Here is a 20,037-nt window from a genome sequence, read left to right on the forward strand (position 1 = left end):
GGGTGTGGCCACGGGTGTGGTGACCGCCAGTGTCTCTGAGGGAAGCCACACAGCTGCAGGAGTACAAGCTCCTCTCATGTCTACGGTAAGAGCCGACTTATTACCACAATTTCCTCACCGAAACCTGCCGGTTGAAATGTGGTCAGGAACCATGTTCCCTTGACTGCTCTGTTCCATAGTTAAAGTCCTACTGAAAGCCACTACTAGCCACCACACAGTCTGATAGTTTATATATCAATGATGAAATATTAACATTGCAACACATGCCAATACGGCCGCTTTAGTTTACTAAATTGCGATTTTAAATTTCCCGCGGAGTTTCTTGTTGAAAACGTCGCGGAATGATGACGCGTGTTTGTGACGTTATTGGTTGAGCAGACATTTTTAGCCAAGCACCAGTTACGGCTAAAAGTCGTCTCTTTTCATCACATATTTACACAGTATTCTGGACATCTTTGTTGCTGACTCTTTTGCAATTTGTTCAATGAATAATGGAGACGTCAAAGAAGAATGCTGTTGGTGGAAAGCGGTGGATTGCAGCTGCCTTTAGCAACCGAAACACTGCCAGTGTTTCTTTGTTTGTTGTGAAGCTTTAGCGAACATGTTTCTCTACCACAGCAAGTTTTTGGATGTGAAAATTGTGATATTAAGTCGGCTCTTACCGGAGACTTGTGCGGAGTTAGCGTCCTCCTGCAGCAGCTGTCATCTTGGCTCCTCCAATGGCTTAATTCTCTCAGACACTGGCAGTCACCGCACCTCTCCAACTTTCAGGTAGGACTATATAATCTCACTAAAACACTAGTAACACAATAAGCAGATAAAGGATTTTCCAGAATTATCCTAGTAAATGTGTCTAGTAACATCTGAATCGCTCACACTGCAGTCAGCTTTTTTTTTGTTTGTTTTTTTCTAGTGCTTCACTCTAACTTTCCTCATCCACGAATCGTTCATCCTCGCTCAAATTAATGGGGAAATTGTCGCTTTCTCGGTCCGAATCACTCTCGCTACTGGTGGCCATGATTGTAAACAATGTTCAGATGTGAGGAGCTCCACAACCCGTGACGTCACGCGCACATCATCTGCTACTTCCGGTACAAGCAAGGCTTTTTTATTAGCGACCAAATGTTGCGAACTTTATCGTGGATGTTCTCTACTAAATAATTTCAGCAAAAATATGGCAATATCGCAAAATGATCAAGTATGACACATAGAATGGACCTGCTATCCCTGTTTAAATAAGAACATCTCATTTCAGTAGGGTTTAAGCTTCACCTTCGGGGAATTTTAAACAAGGGAACACCGGCTGTGTTTGTGTTGCTAAAGGCGGCCGCAATACACCGCTTCCCACCTACAGCTTTCTTCTTTGACGTCTCCATTATTAATTGAACAAAATGCAAAAGATTCAGCAACACAGGGGTCCATAATACTGTGTAATTATGCGATTAAAGCAGACTACTTATAGCTGGAAGAACATGTCCGCAACAATCGGTGACGTCACGCGCACGCGTTATCGTACCGCGACGTTTTCAACAGAATACTTCGCGGGAAATTTAAAATTGCAATATAGTAAACTAAAAAGGCCGTATTGGCATGTGTTGCAATGTTAATATTTCATCATTTAATGGCTTTTGTTTCGTCTGACTTCAACTGCTGTTTTGACACAAAGTGCAGAGGGAAACCAGCAGAGGAGCAAGCTGAGACTCATGTTCCAATGTCAAGTGTGACGTGGAAAACCAGCTCAGATTCTTCTGAAAAGAAGAGAAATGTGAGGTCGAGCAAAGCAGCTAAAAACTTGACTTCTTGTCTACAAGCCAACTTTCACACTGTTACATGTTGGAGGATGTTCTCCTTTTAACTTCCTGTTTCCCGTCCTGCTGCAGCCTGTCTACAAACTAGCCGGGTCTGAAATGCTTCCGCCCTCTGCTGGTGGAACTTAGCACACTTACGTTAAACCAGGGGTGTCCAAAGTGCGGCCCGCAGCTAATCGTTTACCGGCCCGCCGCGCATTCTGCATGAATTTCAAAATTGATAGTATTGCAAAAATTTCAAAAAAACATTGAAAAAAAAGTGGAATGAGGTGAAATCTAAAGCGGCAATGTTGACACAAAGCTGCCATGCAGGCATTTTTTTTTGTTCTTTGTCTTTATTTTCTTTTTTTTCCATTGCTAAAAAAAAGGACAAAAAAATCGATGTTATAATGAATTATTACTTTAAAATGATCACTTTAATATGTTTTATGTGGAAAAATATTGTATATGTTGTGTGGTTGCCATATAAAAACATCAAAGTTTTGACAAAGCCACACATTCTGCAAAAATTGCAAAATTTGATAGTATTGCAAAAATGAAAAATAAAAAATTGAAAAAAAGTGGAATAAGGTGAAATCTAAAGTGGCAATGTTGACACAAAAGCTGCCATGCAGGCAGTTTTTTTTGTTCCTTTTGTCTTTATTTTCTTTTTTTTCCATTGCTAAAAAAAAAGGACAAAAAATCTATGTTATAATGAATTATTACTTAAAAAATATCACTTTAATATGTTTTATGTGGAAAAATATTGTATATGTTGTGTGGTTGCCATATAAAAACATCAAAGTTTTGACAAAGCCACACATTCTGCAAAAATTGCAAAATGTGATAGTATTGCAAAAATAAAAAATAAAAAATTGAAAAAAAGTGGAATGAGGTGAAATCTAAAGTGGCAATGTTGACACAAAGCTGCCATGCAGGCATTTTTTTTGTTCCTTTTGTCTTTATTTACTTTTTTTTCGATTGCTAAAAAAAAAAATGACAAAAAAATCTATGTTATAATGAATTATTACTTAAAAATGATCACTTTAATATGTTTTATGTGGAAAAATATTGCATATGTTGTGTGGTTGCCATCTAAAAACATCAAAGTTTCGACAAAGCCACACATTCTGCAAAAATTGCAAAATGTGATAGTATTGCAAAAATAAAAAATAAAAAATTGAAAAAAAGTGGAATGAGGTGAAATCTAAAGTGGCAATGTTGACACAAAGCTGCCATGCAGGCATTTTTTTTTGTTCCTTTTGTCTTTATTTTCTTTTTTTTCCATTGCTAAAAAAAGGACAAAAAAAATCTGTTATAATGAATTATTACTTAAAAATGATCACTTTAATATGTTTTATGTGGAAAAATATTGTATATGTTGTGTGGTTGCCATATAAAAACATCAAAGTTTTGACAAAGCCACACATTCTGCAAAAATTGCAAAATTTGATAGTATTGCAAAAATAAAAAATAAAAAATTGAAAAAAAAAGTGGAACGAGGTGAAATCTAAAGTGGCAATGTTGACACAAATCTGCCACGCAGGCATTTTTTTTTTGTTCCTTTTGTCTTTATATTCTTTTTTTTCCATTGCTAAAAAAAAAGGACAAAAAAATCGATGTTATAATAAATTATTACTTAAAAATTATCACTTTAATATGTTTTATGTGGAAAAATACTGTATATGTTGTGTGGTTGCCATATAAAAACATCAAAGTTTTGACAAAAGAGCATAAAACAAACAAAATAATAGTTCAAACTTAAAATTGACAGATATATCGTAAGTTGATTTTGAAATTTAAGTGTTAAAAGTAAAAAAAAACTAATACAAATGCATCACTTTATGAGTGGGGAACATTTCGGATCTCAAATATATTTAGTAAGATTTTATTTACCTTTTCACTGTGATTACTTAAAAATATTAAATAATTAAAATCAATGGTGTCCTGCATTATTGATCTTTGAGGGCTTGAATTGCTACATAAAGGAACTCTCCTGAAGGAATCAATAAAGTACTATCTATCTATCGAAATACTGCATATTTCAGTTTTACTACAAAAAAACAAAGTTGTCTTTGACAGAAAAGGCATAAAACCTTATTTGTTTTACTTTATATCAACCTCAAGTTGATATCGAGATTTACTGTAAGCATTAAATTAAAAAAAATAATAATAATTTGACTTATTTTAAACATTTTAGTGACTGAGACCCTCTATGCTACCCAGGAGCCCTAAGGATTTAAAAAAAAATTCCATATATTTTATTATGGTTTGAAAATGAAAAATATCAAAATGGCCCCTGCATGCTTAAATTTTTCCGTGTGCGGCCTTCTGTGGAAAAAGTTTGTACACCCCTGGGTTAAGGTTATCGACTGTTCCACTAATCGACTATTACAGTATTCCACTATTCCACCATGCAACTATTCTACTATTAAACTATAAATAGCCTTTAAATAGACTCCCTTTTTAGACCAGTTGATCTGCCGTTTCTTTTCTTTTTCTTCTATGTCCCACTCTCCCGTGTGGAGGGGGTCCGGTCCGATCCGGTGGCCATGTACTGCTCGCCTGTGTATCGGCTGGGGACATCTCTGCGCTGCTGGTCCGCCTACGCTTGGGATGGTTTCCTGCTGGCTCCGCTGTGAACGGGACTCTCGCTGCTGTGTCTTGGATCCTCTTTGGACTGGACTCTCGCGACTGTGTTGTATCCATTGTGGATTGAACTTTCACAGTATCATGTTAGATCCGCTCGACATCCATTGCTTTCCTCCTCTCTAAGGTTCTCATAGTCATCATTGTCACCGACGTCCCACTGGGTCATTATTGTCACCAATGTCCCACTGGGTGTGAGTTTTCCTACCGAGGATGTCGTGGTGGTTTGTGCAGCCCTTTGAGACACTAGTGATTTAGGGCTATATAAGTAAACATTGATTGATTGATTGATGACTATTCCACTATTCATTCTGTTCATCCATTAATTTACACCAATAACCCCCTTTATTGTATTGCTTCAAAACAAACCATACTTGCCAACCTTCAGACCTCCGATTTGGGGATGTGGGGACGCAGGGTGGGGGGCGCTCTCTAAAAGCTGTAGATGTTATTGTCACATATGCATGTACAGTAGATGGCACTATATTCCTGTTTAAGAGTGTCACAACATTGCTGTTTACGGCAGACGAACTGCTTTACGGTAGACGAAAACTTGACTGCTGTTGTTGTGTGTTGTTGCCGCACTGGGAGGACGATAATGAAACTGCCTAACAATAAACCCACATAAGAAACCAATAACTCGCCCTCGATCATTCTACAGTTATAACGTCATTGGGCAGGCACGCATGGCCTCCAGCTCCGCCTGAATTTCATGCTCGCTCAAATTAATGGGGAAATTGTCGCTTTATCGGTCGGAATCGCTCGCTCGGCTGGTGTCTAAGATTGTAAACAATGTGCAGATGTGAGGAGCCCTCACATTGATGACGTCATGCGCACATCGCCTGCTACTTCCGGTACAGGCAAGGCTTTTTTATCAGCGACCAAAAGTCGCAAACTTTATCGTCGATTTTCTCTACTAAATCCTTTCAGCAAAAATATGGCAATATTGCGAAATGATCAAGTATGACACATAGAATGGACCTGCTATCCCCGTTTAAATAAAAACATCTAATTTCAGTAGGCCTTTAAGCTTCACCTTCGGGAATTTTAAACAAGGGAACACCGGGTTTAAGCTTCACCTTCGGGGAATTTTAAACAAGGGAACACCGGCTGTGTTTGTGTTGCTAAAAGCAGCTGCAATACACCGCTTCCCACCTACAGCTTTCTTCTTTGACGTCTCCATTATTCATTAAACAAATTGCAAAAAATTCAGCAACACAGATGTCCAGAATACTGCGGAATTATGCGATTAAAGCAGACTAGTTATAGCTTGGATCGGGCTGGAAGAACATGTCCGCTACAATCGGTGACGTCATCATACCGCGACGTTTTCAGCAGGATAATTTGCACAAAATTTTAAATAGCAATTTAGTAAACTAAAAAGGCCGTATTGGCATGTGTTGCAATGTTAATATTTCATCATTGATATATAAAATATCAGACTGCGTGGTCAGTAGTAGTGGCTTTCAGTAGGCCTTTAAGCTTCACCTTCGGGAATTTTAAACAAGGGAACACCGGCTGTGTTTGTGTTGCTAAAAGCAGCTGCAATACACCGCTTCCCACCTACAGCATTCTTCTTTGACGTCTCCATTATTCATTAAACAAATTGCAAAAAATTCAGCAACACAGATGTCCAGAATACTGCGGATTTATGCGATAAGAGCAGACTAGTTATAGCTTGGATCGGGCTGGAAGAACATGTCCGCTACAATCGGTGACGTCATCATACCGCGACGTTTTCAGCAGGATAATTTGCACGAAATTTTAAATAGCAATTTAGTAAACTAAAAAGCCCGTATTTTAATGTTAATATTTCATCATTGATATATAAACTATCAGACTGCGTGGTCGGTAGTAGTGGCTTTCAGTAGGCTTTTAAGCTTCACCTTTGGGAATTTTAAACAAGGGAACACCGGCTGTGTTTGTGTTGCTAAAAGCAGCTGCAATACACCGCTTCCCACCTACAGCTTTCTTCTTTGACGTCTCCATTATTCATTAAACAAATTGCAAAAAATTCAGCAACACAGATGTCCAGAATACTGCGGATGTATGCGATTAAAGCAGACTAGTTATAGCTTGGATCGGGCTGGAAGAACATGTCCGCTACAATCGGTGACGTCATCATACCGCGACGTTTTCAGCAGGATAATTTGCAAGAAATTTTAAATAGCAATTTAGTAAACTAAAAAGGCCGTATTGGCATGTGTTGCAATGTTAATATTTCATCATTGATATATAAACTATCAGACTGCGTGGTCGCTAGTAGTGACTTTCAGTAGGCCTTTAAAAAAAAACCTTTCTTACGTCGGCCTGCTGTCTCGTCGCCATGCCTGAAAAACGGCCATCTTTTTACGAGCCTCACGTGCCAACAAACATTCTCGGCAGTCCAAAAGGATGCCTCAGACCACCACTACAAGGAAAACAAGCCAAGGTTCTGTGAGGTTGGTGGACAACGCCGCCGCCGGGCTCGCCACAGACTGTCACGGCGCTCTCGCAGTCATCATCCAATGTTACCGAGCCCCGCAAAGAGGTCAAAGATGCCTCTTGGGCGGGCGGCGGGGAGGCGGCGCAGAAGGCACAAAGGCAAATGTTCTCAATGTGAAAAGGTTGTTAAACTTTTAGCGTGTCTAGCGAAATGTCATGAACGCCATATCAAAGCAAACGCTCTGCTAATTATTTAACAGACAAAATCAGTCGCACTTTCGTCTAATGAAGAGCTCTTTTTTTTTTTTAAAGATGACATTTGGCTTTGGGGGAGGTTGTCATCAACAGTCCTTCCCACACAAACACGTTCCGGAAAGAGGAATAAAATGTCAAACATGTTCTGCTTCTTGCGGGAATCACCGGGACGAGTACAAATGTCACTTGAGAACAAACATGGCGTTACCGCGGTAACCTGTTCTGAACCCCATGAATAATGTACAGCGAGCGTGACTTCCGTACGCGCACGTGGACCGCCGCCGTTAAATTTAGTGTGGATGTGGCCATGAAATAATCATGCACGCGTCCTCCAATATTCATGTTTACACGCTTTATTTGCCCGCCGACGCACGCCGCTTGTTTCAAATCATGCTTCCTGCTCACAACACAATCACTTTCTGCTTCTTCATCTCACAGGCGCTGCTTGGCGGGGGGGGGGAAAAAAAGGTGGTCCGAAATGGATAAATGCGTGTTGATAAACAGAAGCCGGGCCCGCAAAGAGGATTTGAGGACAGCGTTTAATCCCGTTGACCTCAAACGCACCAGCGAGAGCGAGGCCAGCCAGCTGAGGTTCTGCTGCACAACTCGAGCGTGGCGCCGCAGGAGCTGGATTTGTGGCGTTGGACTGTCGGCGGGAATGAGAGCGCAAACGTCACTCTTGAGTCGTGACTAACTGGGACTTAAAAGCCTACTGAAAGCCACTACTATCGACCACGCAGTCTGATATTTTATATATCAATGATGAAATATTAACATTGCAACACATGCCAATACGGCCTTTCTAGTTTACTAAATTGCAATTTTACATTTCGCTCGGACGTATCATGCTAAAACGTCGCGTTTTAGAGGACATTTTGTTCCAGCACCGTTCCCAGCTATAAGTCGTGTCTTTTCATCGCATGATTCCACAGTATTCTGGACATCTGTCTTGCTGAATCTTTCCCATTTTGTTCAATGAATAATGGAGACGTCAAAGAAGAAAGCTGTAGGTGGGAAGCGGTGTATTGCGGCCGCCTTTAGCCACACAAACACAGCCGGTGTTTCATCGTTTACATTCCCGAAAGATGACGGTGAAGCTTTACTATGGAACAGAGCGGTCAAGCGAACACGGTTCCCTACCACATGTCAACCTGGTGAGAAAATGGTGGTAATAAGTCGGCTTTTACCGTACAAATGAGCGGAGAGCTTGCATAGCTCGGTTGGTAGAGCGGCCGTGCCAGCAACTTGAGGGTTGCAGGTTCGATTCCCGCTTCCGCCATCCTAGTCACTGCCGTTGTGTCCTTGGGCTAGACACTTTACCCACCTGCTCCCAGTGCCACCCACACTGGTTTAAATGTAACTTAGATATTGGGTGTCACTATGTAAAGCGGTTTGAGTCACTAGAGAAAAGCGCTGTATAAATATAATTCACTTCACTTTACTTCATTCCTCCTGCACCTGTCAAAGAGGCAGCTGCGGACTGTCTTGCCTCCTTCCACCTGCTGCCCCCGACCGCCGCATGCTTCCACCGTGAAAAAGAAAAATATCTCAGCCTGGCCCCACGGGCAGCCTTCGCCTCGTCGAGAAACGTGGCTTCCCTCTGAGACACTGGCGGTCACCACACCCCTCCGGCTTGTTTTCCCCCTGCTGTGCCAAATTCCGTTGACAAAAGTGCCAGGTTTACGCCATTTCTTGCCGCACACTATTGCTAATGGATTGGACCAAACACACAAAGTACAGTGTATTATGCAGCGATCATTTCGAAAGATCGTGTTTCGAAGAGGGTCCCTTGCGAAGGGCAGAGATGGGCATCGCCAGCACCCGTAGACTGGTGCTGAAGAAAGGTGCGGGGCCGACCTTCAGGTTGTACAGGTACGACCATATAATCTCACTAAAACACTAGTAACACAATAAGCAGATAAGGGATTTTCCAGAATTATCCTAGTAAATTTGTCTAATAACGTCTGAATCGCTCCCACTGAATAGTCTTTTTTTTAGTGCTTCACTCTCACTTTCCTCATCCGCGAGTCTTTCATCCTCGCTCAAATTAATGGGGAAATTGTCGCTTTCTCGGTCCGAATCGCTCTCGCTGCTGGTGGCCATGATTGTAAACAATGTTCAGATGTTAAGAGCTCCACAACCCGTGACGTCACGCGCACATTGTCTGCTACTTCCGATACAGGCAAGGCTTTTTTATTAACAACCAAAAGTTGCGAACTTTATCGTCGATGTTCTCTACTAAATCCTTTTAGCAAAAATATGGCAATATCGCGAAATGATCAAGTATTCACATGTTATTAGATACATTTACTAGGATAATTCTGGAAAATCCCTTATCTGCTTATTGTGTTACTAGTGTTTTAGTGTGATTATAAAGTCATACCTAAAAGTCGGAGGGGTGTGGAGACCGCCAGTGTCTCTGATGGAAGCCATGGCGGAGCCAAGAAAGTCGCAGCTGCCTCTTTGACAGCTGCAGGAGGACGAAGCTCCGCTCATGTCTCCGGAAAGAGCCGACTTATTACCACAATTTTCTCACCGAAACCTGCCGGTTGACATGTGGTAGAGAAACATGTTCGCTCTGTTCCATAGTAAAGCTTCTCAACAAACAAAGAAACACCGGCTGTGTTTTGGTTGCTAAAGGAATGCTTTCCACCAACAGCATTCTTCTTTGACGTCTCCATTATTAATTGAAAAAAATTGCAAAAGCTTCAGCAACACAGATGTCCAAAATACTGTGTAAATACGCAATTAAATCGGACGACTTTTAGCCGTGAGCGGTGCTGGGATCAAATGTCCGCTCCAACCGATGACGTCACAAGCACGTGTCAACATAAGCGTCATCATTCTGCGACGTTTTCAACAGGATACTTCGCAAGAAATTTAAAATTGCAATTTACAATGTGTTGCAATGTTAATATTTCATCATTGATATATAAACTATCAGTCTGTGTGGTGGGTAGTAGTGGCTTTCAGTAGGCCTTTAAAGAACTATTTCACCAGTTTTTTCTTCAATTTCGACTACATTTGTGGCCATGTGCATCTTATCAGCTCCTGCATCAGATAAGCAGATTTCACGAAATTAATGCTTTATTTTGCTGCTGTTGTTGCAGTGAAGACGTTGTCACAGCAACATCAGGAGATTTCCTCGGGTTTCAGCTCACAAGAGCGTGACCCAGTCTGGTTGGGCTTGTGGGTTTTGTACAGGATAGTTTATACAGTGGGGCAAAAAAAGTATTTAGTCCGATATCAGCTAAATAGTTTATTTCCATTTGCAGTGACATGCGCTAAACTAATCACCAGATGAGGCATACTTTTTTTTCTTCTTTTTTTGTTTTTTACTTAAATTCATATGTGCAGCTCTAGTCATAGTTGATTTAGTTTGCACATTACAGTTACAGGGGGAAAAAAAGGGAGTTATTCGCTTTCATACTGATATTATGAGATGATAAATGGGTCCAAAAAGTATTTGATAAAGTTGTTATTAAATACTTTTTGGTCCCATTTGCTTTTAACAAAATAAATCAAGTATTGTGAGTGTATTTTACCTTTTTTTTTTACCCTATTGAAACTGGTGCGTTTTATTATTATTCCGCACCTATGCGCTGTAATTTGACCCCCTTAACATGCTTCAAAACTCCCCAAATTTGACACACACATCGGTCTGGCATGCCTTCCCAACTTATTAGGCAGCCAAACCAGAAACATCAAAAGTGCGCGCTAGCGCCCCCTTGGAAGAAAAGAAAAACTGACTGCTTGTAACTTCCGATAGGAATGTCGTACAGACATGAAACAAAAACTGTCACGTAGGTCTATCTTATACCTACATTTCATAATTCTACCTTCTAGGGCAAATATCAACAGGAAGTTGGAAAAAAACCCCTTCAAAACAAAATGTTCGCAAAAATTAAATTTTTGCCTCTTTGAGCTGAAATTTCACTCCCTTAAAATGCTTCAAAACTCACCAAACTTGGCACACACATCAGGACTGGCAGAAATTGCGATGTAATGGAAAAAAAAAAAAAAAAAAAACTCAAAATTGCGCTCTTGCGCAATTTTTTATCAAAACACAGCAAAAACTGCTTCGAGGAAGAAAACACAGACAAAAACTGCTTGTAACTTCCGGTGGGAATGCCGGAAAGACATGAAACAAAAACTTCTATGTAGGTCTCACTTAGACCTACATTTCGATAATTGACATCCTTCGGCAAAAATCAAAAGGAAATTAAAAATTACCCCTTCAAAATAAAAGTTTTGTAAAAACCCGTCAACTTTTTCAAACGTAAACTCCTCCGAGTGCGTTTGTCGTTTCGGCTTCAAACTCGCACAGGAGAGAGATTGAACCCTTTTGATTAAAACATCCAACAAAGTTTTCATTACTGCTCCGGTTCGGATTTTACGCACCTTCAAAGAACCCCTGCGCAAAGTTTCCTAAAAAATGTCATTTTTGTCTCTTTGAGCTGTAATTTGACCCCCTTAAAATGCTTCAAAGTGCAAGTTAAAGCTCTACTATGCAAAGTGAAAGCCATTTATCAACAACATCCAGAAACGCCGATCTGTAAGTTGACCCCCTTAACATGCTTCAAAACTCACCAAATTTTACACACACATCAGTACTGGCGAAAATTGCCATCTAATAAAAAAACAAACCCCAAAAGTCAAAATTGCGCTCTAGCGCCCCCTAGGAAAAACCCCAGACAAAACTGCTTGTAACTTCTGTTAGGAATGTCGTAGAGACATGAAACAAAGACCTCTATGTAGGTCTTACTTAGACCAAGGCTTGGCAGCGGCCAAAGGCGGACCCGACCAACGCTGCTTGCAGCTTTAATTCTATTTGTATCTGAAGCTGCAATAGCTGTCCTTCATAAAAACCTACTTTGTATGATGACATTATTTCATCTTGGATACAGTATTTAATCCTCCATATTGGCAGAAACATTCATTTAATTCAATTTCATTCCAAGAAATTAAACAATATTTTTGCATCAGACAAAAAACACCCACAAATGCAGGCTTGCTCTAATAAAAATGCCATGTTTGTTATACAGTGGGGCAGAAAAGTATTTAGTAAGCCACAATTGTGCAAGTTCTCCCACTTAAAACGATGACAGAGGTCTGTAATTTTCATCATAGGTACACTTCAACTGTGAGAGACAGAATGTGACAAAAAATCCAGGAATTTTAAAGAATTTATTTGTAAATGATGGTGGAAAATAAGTATTTGGTCAACCATTCAAAGCTCTCACTGATGGAAGGAGGTTTTGAATCCAAATCTCACGATACATGGCCCCATTCATTCTTTCCTTAACACGGATCAGTCGTCCTGTTCCCTTAGCAGAAAAACAGCCCCAAAGCATGATCTTTCCACCCCCATGCTTCACAGTAGGTATGGTGTTCTTGGGATGCAACTCAGTATTCTTCTTCCTCCAAACACGACCAGTTGAGTTTATACCAAAATGGATACATGAATGATACAGCAGAGGATTGGGAGAATGTCATGTGGTCAGATGAAACCAAAATAGAACCTTTTGGTATAAACTCAACTGGTCGTGTTTGGAGGAAAAAGAATACTGAGTTGCATCCCAAGAACACCATACCTACTGTGAAGCATGGGGGTGGAAACATCATGCTTTGGGGCTGTTTTTCTGCTAAGGCAGGGGTGTCCAACTCAAATACAGAGTGGGCCAAAATGTAAAAACTGAACAAAGCCGCGGGCCAAAATTGAACAAATTAACCTTTTAATAGGACCTAAACAAGTTTTGCAATGAATATTGAACAAGCAAGGCTTATGTTACTTTATAGTGACATGCAAAATCGAGTTTCAAATAATAATAATTAAAAAATATCAATGGCATATCAAATAAAATTTGAATAAAAATGTTATACCTCTTTTCTATTTGCAGCCCTCTGAGGTAAGTATCAAAATACACTTTTTCCAAAGGCTAATAATACATTTGAAAATAAAATAATAATGAATGAATCAAACATTCAAGTAGCCAGAGAAAGTGCAAGAATAAAAACGTTAATTATTCCTCAGTTTGCTAAACTAATTTGCTTTAACACCGAATATAAAACAAGCAACGCTTATATAACTTAACAGTGCAAAATCAACTTTCAAAAAACAAACGAAAGAATATCAACGGCATATTAAATCAAATGAAAATGAAAAAAATGGTGGTAGCGGGGGGTGGAGGGGTGTATAGTGCAGCGTCCTGGAATAGTTAGTGCTGCAAGGGGTTCTGGGTATTTGTTCTATTGTGTTTACGTTGCGAATGTTCTCCCGAAATGTGTTTGTCATTCTTGTTTGGTGTGGGTTCACAGTGTGGCGCACATTTGTAACAGTGTTAAAGATGTTTACACGGCCACTTTCAGTATGGGTGTTGACCAAGTATGCCTTGCATTCATTTCTGTGCGTAAAAGCCGCATATATTACGTGACTGGGCTGGCACGCTGTTTGTTGGGAGGAAAAGAGGACATTACGACAGGTTATGGAGTACGATAAAGGCAGGGTCCTCAATATTGTTGTCCGGGAGAAATTCGGGAGAATGGTTGCCCCCGAGAGATTTTCGAGAGGGGCACTGAAATTCGGGAGTCTTCTGGGAAAATCGGGAGGGTTGGCAAGTAAGAGTATTAGCGGCGAATGCGGTGTTAATGCTGTATAATACCGGCGGGCCAGCTCTAATGTTAATTTGATATTGCCTTGAGGGCCAAATTAAATTACACGGCGGGCCACATTTGGCCCGCGGGCCAGAGTTTGACACCCATGTGCTAAGGGGGACAGGACCATTGATCCGTGTTAAGAAAAGAATGAATGGGGCCATGTATAGTGAGATTTGGAGCCAAAACCTCCTTCCATCAGTGAGAGCTTGACCAAATACTTATTTTCCACCATCATTTACAAATAAATTCTTTAAAATTCCTACAATGTGAATTCCTGGATTTTTTTTCACCATTCTGTCTCTCACAGTTGAAGTGTACCTATGATGAAAATTACAGACCTATGTCATCATTTTAAGTGGGAGAACTTGCACAATCGCTGGCTGACTAAATACTCTTTTGCCCCACTGTATATAGACATACACACACACACACACACACACATACACACACATTGGGGACATGACCTGTGGGAGCTCGGTGGGATCATCTTAGGCGACTATCTCGGAAGGGGTTGAACCTTAACGCTGCCTCTAACCAAGCAGCATCACAACATATCATAACAGCCTCGGCTTGCTTGGTGCTACTCTGTGTTTGAGTGTCGAAACCGTCGGGAGGGATAGTTTCTGTCCGTGACCCACATTGAGTTTGCCAGTTGCAAAACACGTCAGCGCCAATTAGTAATAATTAACAATCAGGGCGAGCTGCCGACACGTTTGTGCGGCTCCTCTTTTGGCGCCAAGTGACCCGATGTTAATCCAACACAATACAACAAGCGCAGCGGCATCCTGTGCTTCGCGGCTTCGGGTGTCGCTGAGCAAACAGCGCCGTTAAAAGACAACACAAGGAGAAGACGGAGGGATTCTCGTTGTTTTTCTGCTTAAAGCGGAGCAGGCATGTGATGGCGACTGTAATAATGATGAGCGCTCAGAAATGTACAGGTGCGTCTTAATATATTAGGATGGGGTGCAAAATGTAATTGATGTCTACTTCCAATCTTTAACAGCCCTTAAGAACGGATATGTTTTTCATTCCATGCATTCTACAAACCCCGTTTCCATATGAGTTGGGAAAATTGTGTTAGATGTAAATATAAACAGAATACAATGATTTGCAAATCCTTTTCAACCCATATTCAGTTGAATATGCGACAAAGACAACATAAACATGTTATTTTTTGCAAATAGTCATTAACTTTAGAATTTGATGCCAGCAACACGTGACAAAGAAGTTGGGAAAGGTGGCAAAAAATACTGATAAAGTGAGGACTGCTCATCAAACACTTATTTGGAACATCCCACAGGTGTGCGGGCTAATTGGGAACAGGCGGGTGCCATGATTGGGTATAAAAGCAGCTTGCATGAAATGCTATGTAATTCACAAACAAGGATGGGGTGAGGGTCACCAATTTGTAAGAAAATTGTCGAACAGTTTTAGAACGACATTGCAAGGAATTTAGGGATTTTACCATCTACGGTCCGTAAAATCATCAAAAGGTTCAGAGAATCTGGAGAAGTCACTGCACGTAAGCGACGATATTACGGACCTTTGACCCCTGCATCAAAAACAGACATCAGTGTGTGAAGGATATCACCACGTGGGCTCAGGAACACTTCATAAAACCACTGTCAGTAACTAAAGTTGGTCAATATATCTGTAAGTGCAAGTTAAAACTCTACCAACCGGCATAGCTCGGTTGGTAGAGCGGCCGTGCCAGCAACTTGAGGGTTGCAGGTTCGATTCCCGCTTCCGCCATCCTAGTCAGTGCCGTTGCGTCCTTGGGCAAGACACTTTACCCACCTACTCCCAGTGCCACCCACACTGGTTTAAAATGTAACTTAGATATTGGGTTTCACTATGTAAAGAACTTTGAGTCACTAGAGAAAAGCGCTATATAGATATAATTAACTAACTAACTAACAAACTACTATCCAAAGCGAAACCCATTTATCAACAACACCCAGAAACGCCGCCGGCTTCGCTGGGCCCGAGCTCATCTAAGATGGACTGATGCAAAGTGGGAAAAGTGTTCTGTGGTCTGACGAGTCCACATTTCAAATTATATTTGGAAACTGTGGACGTGGTGTCCTCCGGAACAAAGAGGAAAATAACCATCCGGATTGTTGTAGCCGCAACAACAACAGAAACCCAGACGTTGGTCAACTTATACCAGGAGATAGCAAAAAAGACACAAAAAGACGCTCGTTTGAACCCTTTTTTTTTTTTTTTACCTTTTACAAGGATTATGATTAATTCTTCATCCAAACGGGAATGTATAAACATTCCATCAGTCGGCATCTCACTGAAAGCAGACAATAGACAGTATGGGATTGTTTTTTTATGTTTGTTGTCTCTGGTGAAGTCTGCATGAGTAGTATTTAGTGTTGTTGTTGAAAGCAAAAGCAAATGTGTTTGTGAAATTAATAGATGGATGGATAGTACTTTATTGATTCCTTCAGGAGAGTTCCCTTAGGAAAATTAAAACGCTCCAGAATGCTTAAAATGAGCAAAATACTTAAAAATGACATGTTTTTTATAATTGCCCCTGTTAGTACTTTATATATACAGTTACAGCACTTATATAAAACGTTGAAGGATGTTTTTTTAGAGTGCGGGATAGGCGGAACAGAGCGACTTCATTGTTAGCTGACTTTTTCAAGCATTTACTTATGATAAAAGAAAACGTGTTCTTGTCATATATAGGACAAAATTCCAAGGGCTGGGTAAGTTTTGTTAGTAGTTTGTTTTACCATTTGTAAACATATAAGATACTGAATTTGTTTTAGCTTAAAGCTATTCAATAATGAATAAATATTCTCTTCAATGTTAGCTGTCTTTTCAAGCATTTACTTATGAAAAAGGAAAACATGCATTCTTTTCTAATATATAGGACTTGTAAGGAATTGACAACATTTCCAAGGGCTGGGTAAGTTTTATTAGTAGTTTTTGACCATTTATAAACACAAAAGAAACTGAATTTGTTTTAGCCGTAAGCTATTCAATAGTTAATAAATATTTCTGTTTTAATTTTTCAACAGAAGTTGTAAAAAAAATATATACTTTTTTAAAAGTAATTCCAAATGATTGCGATGCCCCTGTAGATGACACATTCCGACATCATCATGAAAAATAGGAAAATAAATGGCAGATGACATAGGCTCCAGCACCCCCCGCGACCCCAAAAGGGACAAGCGGTAGAACATGGATGGATAAGTCCAATATTGCTTGTAAATCTACAAACCCCGTTTCCATGTGAGTTGGGAAATGGTGTTAGATGTGAATATAAACGGAATACAATGATTTGCAAAACCTTTTCAACCCATATTCAGTTGAATATGCTACAAAGACAACATATTTGATGCTCAAACTCATAAAATGTGTTGTTTTTTTTTGCAAATAATAATCAACTTAGAATTCCATGGCTGCAACATGTGCCAAAGTAGTTGGGAAAGGGCATGTTCACCACTGTGTTACATCACCTTTTCTTTTAACAACACTCAATAAACGTTTAGGAACTGAGGAAACTAATTGTTGAAGTTTTGAAAGTGGAATTCCTTCCCATTCTTGTTTTATGTAGAGCTTCAGTCCTTCAACAGTCCGGGGTCTCCGCTGTCGTATTTTACGCTTCATAATGCGCCACACATTTTCAATGGGAGATAAGTTTGGACTGCAGGCAGGCCAGGAAAGTACCCGCACTCTTTTTTTTACAAAGCCACGCTGTTGTAACACTTGTCTTGCTGAAATAAGCAGGGGCGTCCATGATAAAGTTGCTTGGATGACAACGTACGTTGCTCCAAAACCTGTATGGACCTTTCAGCATTAATGGTGCCTTCACAGATGTGTAAGTTACCCATGCCTTGGGCACTAATACACCCCCATACCATCACAGATGCTGGCTTTTGAACTTTGCGCCTATAACATTCCGAATGGTTATTTTCCTCTTTGTTCATCCTCTGTTTCCAAATATAATTTGAAATGTGGACTCGTCAGACCACAGGACACTTTTCCCACTTTGCATCAGTCCATCTTAGGTGAGCTCGGGCCCAGCCAAGCCGGCGGCGTTCCTTGGTGTTGTTGATAAATGGCTTTGGCTTTGCATAGTAGAGTTTTAACTTGCATTTACAGATGTAGCGACCAACTGTAGTTACTGACAGTGGTTTTAAGAAGTGTTCCTGAGCCCGATATCGGGTTTTTGATGCAGTACCGCCTGAGGGGTCAAAGGTCCGTAATATCATCGCTTACGTGCAGTGATTTCTCCAGATTCTCTGAACTTTTTGATGATTTTACGGACCGTAGATGGTAAAAGCCCTAAATTCCTTGCAATAGCTCGTTGAGAAATGTTGTTCTAAAACTGTTCGACAATTTGCTTACAAAGTGGTGACCCTCGCCCCATCCTTGTTTGTGAATTACTTAGCATTTCATGGAAGCTGCTTTTATACCCAATCATGGCACCCACCTGTTCCCAATTAGCCTGCACACCTGTGGGATGTTCCATATTCCCGGGCGCGGCACCGCTGCTGCCCACTGCTCCCCTCACCCCCCAGGGGGCGATCAACGGTGATGGGTCAAATGCAGAGAATAATTCCGCCACATCAAGAGTGTGTGTGTGACAATCATTGGTACTTTGACTTTGACTTAATAAGTGTTTGATGAGCATTCCTCAACTTTATCAGTATTTATTGCCACCTTTCCCAACTTCTTTGTCACGTGTTGCTGGCAGCAAGTTAATGATTATTTGCAAACACACAAAAAATGTTTATCAGTTTGAACATGAAATATGTTGACTTTGTAGCATTTTCAACTGAATATGGGTTGAAAAATTTTTTTCAAATCATTGCATTCTTTTTATATTTACATCTAACGCAATTTCCTAACTCATATGGAAACAAGGTTTGTAATAAAGACATATTTGTTCTGCTTGAAGTTGACTTGGAAAGCCACATGACACCCAGCAAACATACCGGCCTTACCTTCTCGCCTCATGCCGACTTTGAGGCACTTCTTCAGGCGGCAGTACTGACACTGGTTCCGGTGGTGCTGGTCGATGGGGCAGTCGCGGTTCCCCCGGCAGGTGTAGCTGAGGTTCCGCCTGACGGAGCGCTTGAAGAAGCTCTTGCATCCCTCGCAGGTGAACTGGCCGTAGTGCTTCCCGCTCGACTTGTCCCCGCACACCATGCAGTCCACGTTGGGCAGCTTGTCCCCGGACAGAGCCTCGTTTCCCGGCGTCGAGCCGCTCGGAGTCCCCGGCGCGCCTCCGGGCTCCTGGCCGCAAATCTGCATCTGCGAGCCCGGGTCGGCGGAAATGCTCTCTGGCCACTGGTTTACTACCATTGCCATGCTATCCGGACGTCAGAAAAGTCGGCGGGCGTGGACGTTAAAGAGTAAAAAGAAGTGTGCCAAATAGTCCAAAAGCTGAAAGTTGCTATTTATTTGTCTCCCCGTGAAGTAGTCCCATCCAGGGCTGCTGGGCCACGGCGGAAGGAGTCCGGCGCTCTTCGGGATAAAGACGCTGATGCCCGCTGATACTTTGTTGGCTTCATGGGGGACGCACGAACGAGCAATGACGGCAGGACTGGGCGCGCAACACGGATCACTTCTCCCCGAGACGAGCTGCACATTTGGGGGGGAAAGTGTCACCGGTCGGCTGTTAACCCTCCGCCCCCTTTCGCCCCGCCCCCCTGGCCGCGGGCGGGCTCCCTACGCGAGGCCGAGATGCCATATAAGGTCATGTTGCCTCCTCAAGCCTGGAGGAGCCGTCGCTGATTGGTTGCTCGGTCGGCCGCTCATAAGTCAGGAGCCTCGTGATTGGACGGTCGTCAGTTGGGGAGGAGCTTTGATTGACGGCAGCGAATGTTGCTAAGATTTGGAGAAAAACAATTTGCATGAGATGGCGACTTGTCCAGGGTTTACATTTTTATTGTAAATTGTGAGGTGTGTGTGTTAAAATGTTTTTTTTGTTTTCACAAATGATAACAAGAGCATGTGTGATGATGTAAATGAGAAGTAGTTTTATTGTATATTAAAGGCCTGCTGAAAGCCACTACTAGCCACCACGCAGTCTGATAGTTTATATATCAATGATGAAATATTAACATTGCAACACATGCCAATACGGCTTTTTTAGTTTACTAAATTGCAATTTTAAATTTCCCGGGAGTTCCGTCTTCAAAAAGTCGTGTAATGATGACGTGTACGCAAGACGTCACGGGTTTTAAGGAAGAATGAGCGCTGCACACACACACAGCTAAAAGTCGTCTGCTTTAATGGC

At 41.3% G+C, this 20,037-nt stretch overlaps 1 protein-coding gene across 1 annotated transcript in view; it reads right to left on the reverse strand.

Moving 5' to 3' along the window:
* Nucleotides 1-19,421, reverse strand: part of LOC133561686 (nuclear receptor subfamily 2 group F member 5) — a 74,075-nt gene extending 54,654 nt beyond the window's left edge. The window contains exon 1 of the mRNA XM_061915141.1: nt 18,740-19,421. Within this exon, the coding sequence (XP_061771125.1) occupies nt 18,740-19,106 (367 nt within the window). The 5' untranslated portion in view covers nt 19,107-19,421. The remainder of the gene's footprint in view (nt 1-18,739) is intronic.
* Nucleotides 19,422-20,037: the final 616 nt, after the last annotated feature.

The sequence above is a fragment of the Nerophis ophidion genome, linkage group LG11, assembly GCF_033978795.1.
Source record: "Nerophis ophidion isolate RoL-2023_Sa linkage group LG11, RoL_Noph_v1.0, whole genome shotgun sequence".
NCBI classification, from domain to species: domain Eukaryota; kingdom Metazoa; phylum Chordata; class Actinopteri; order Syngnathiformes; family Syngnathidae; genus Nerophis; species Nerophis ophidion.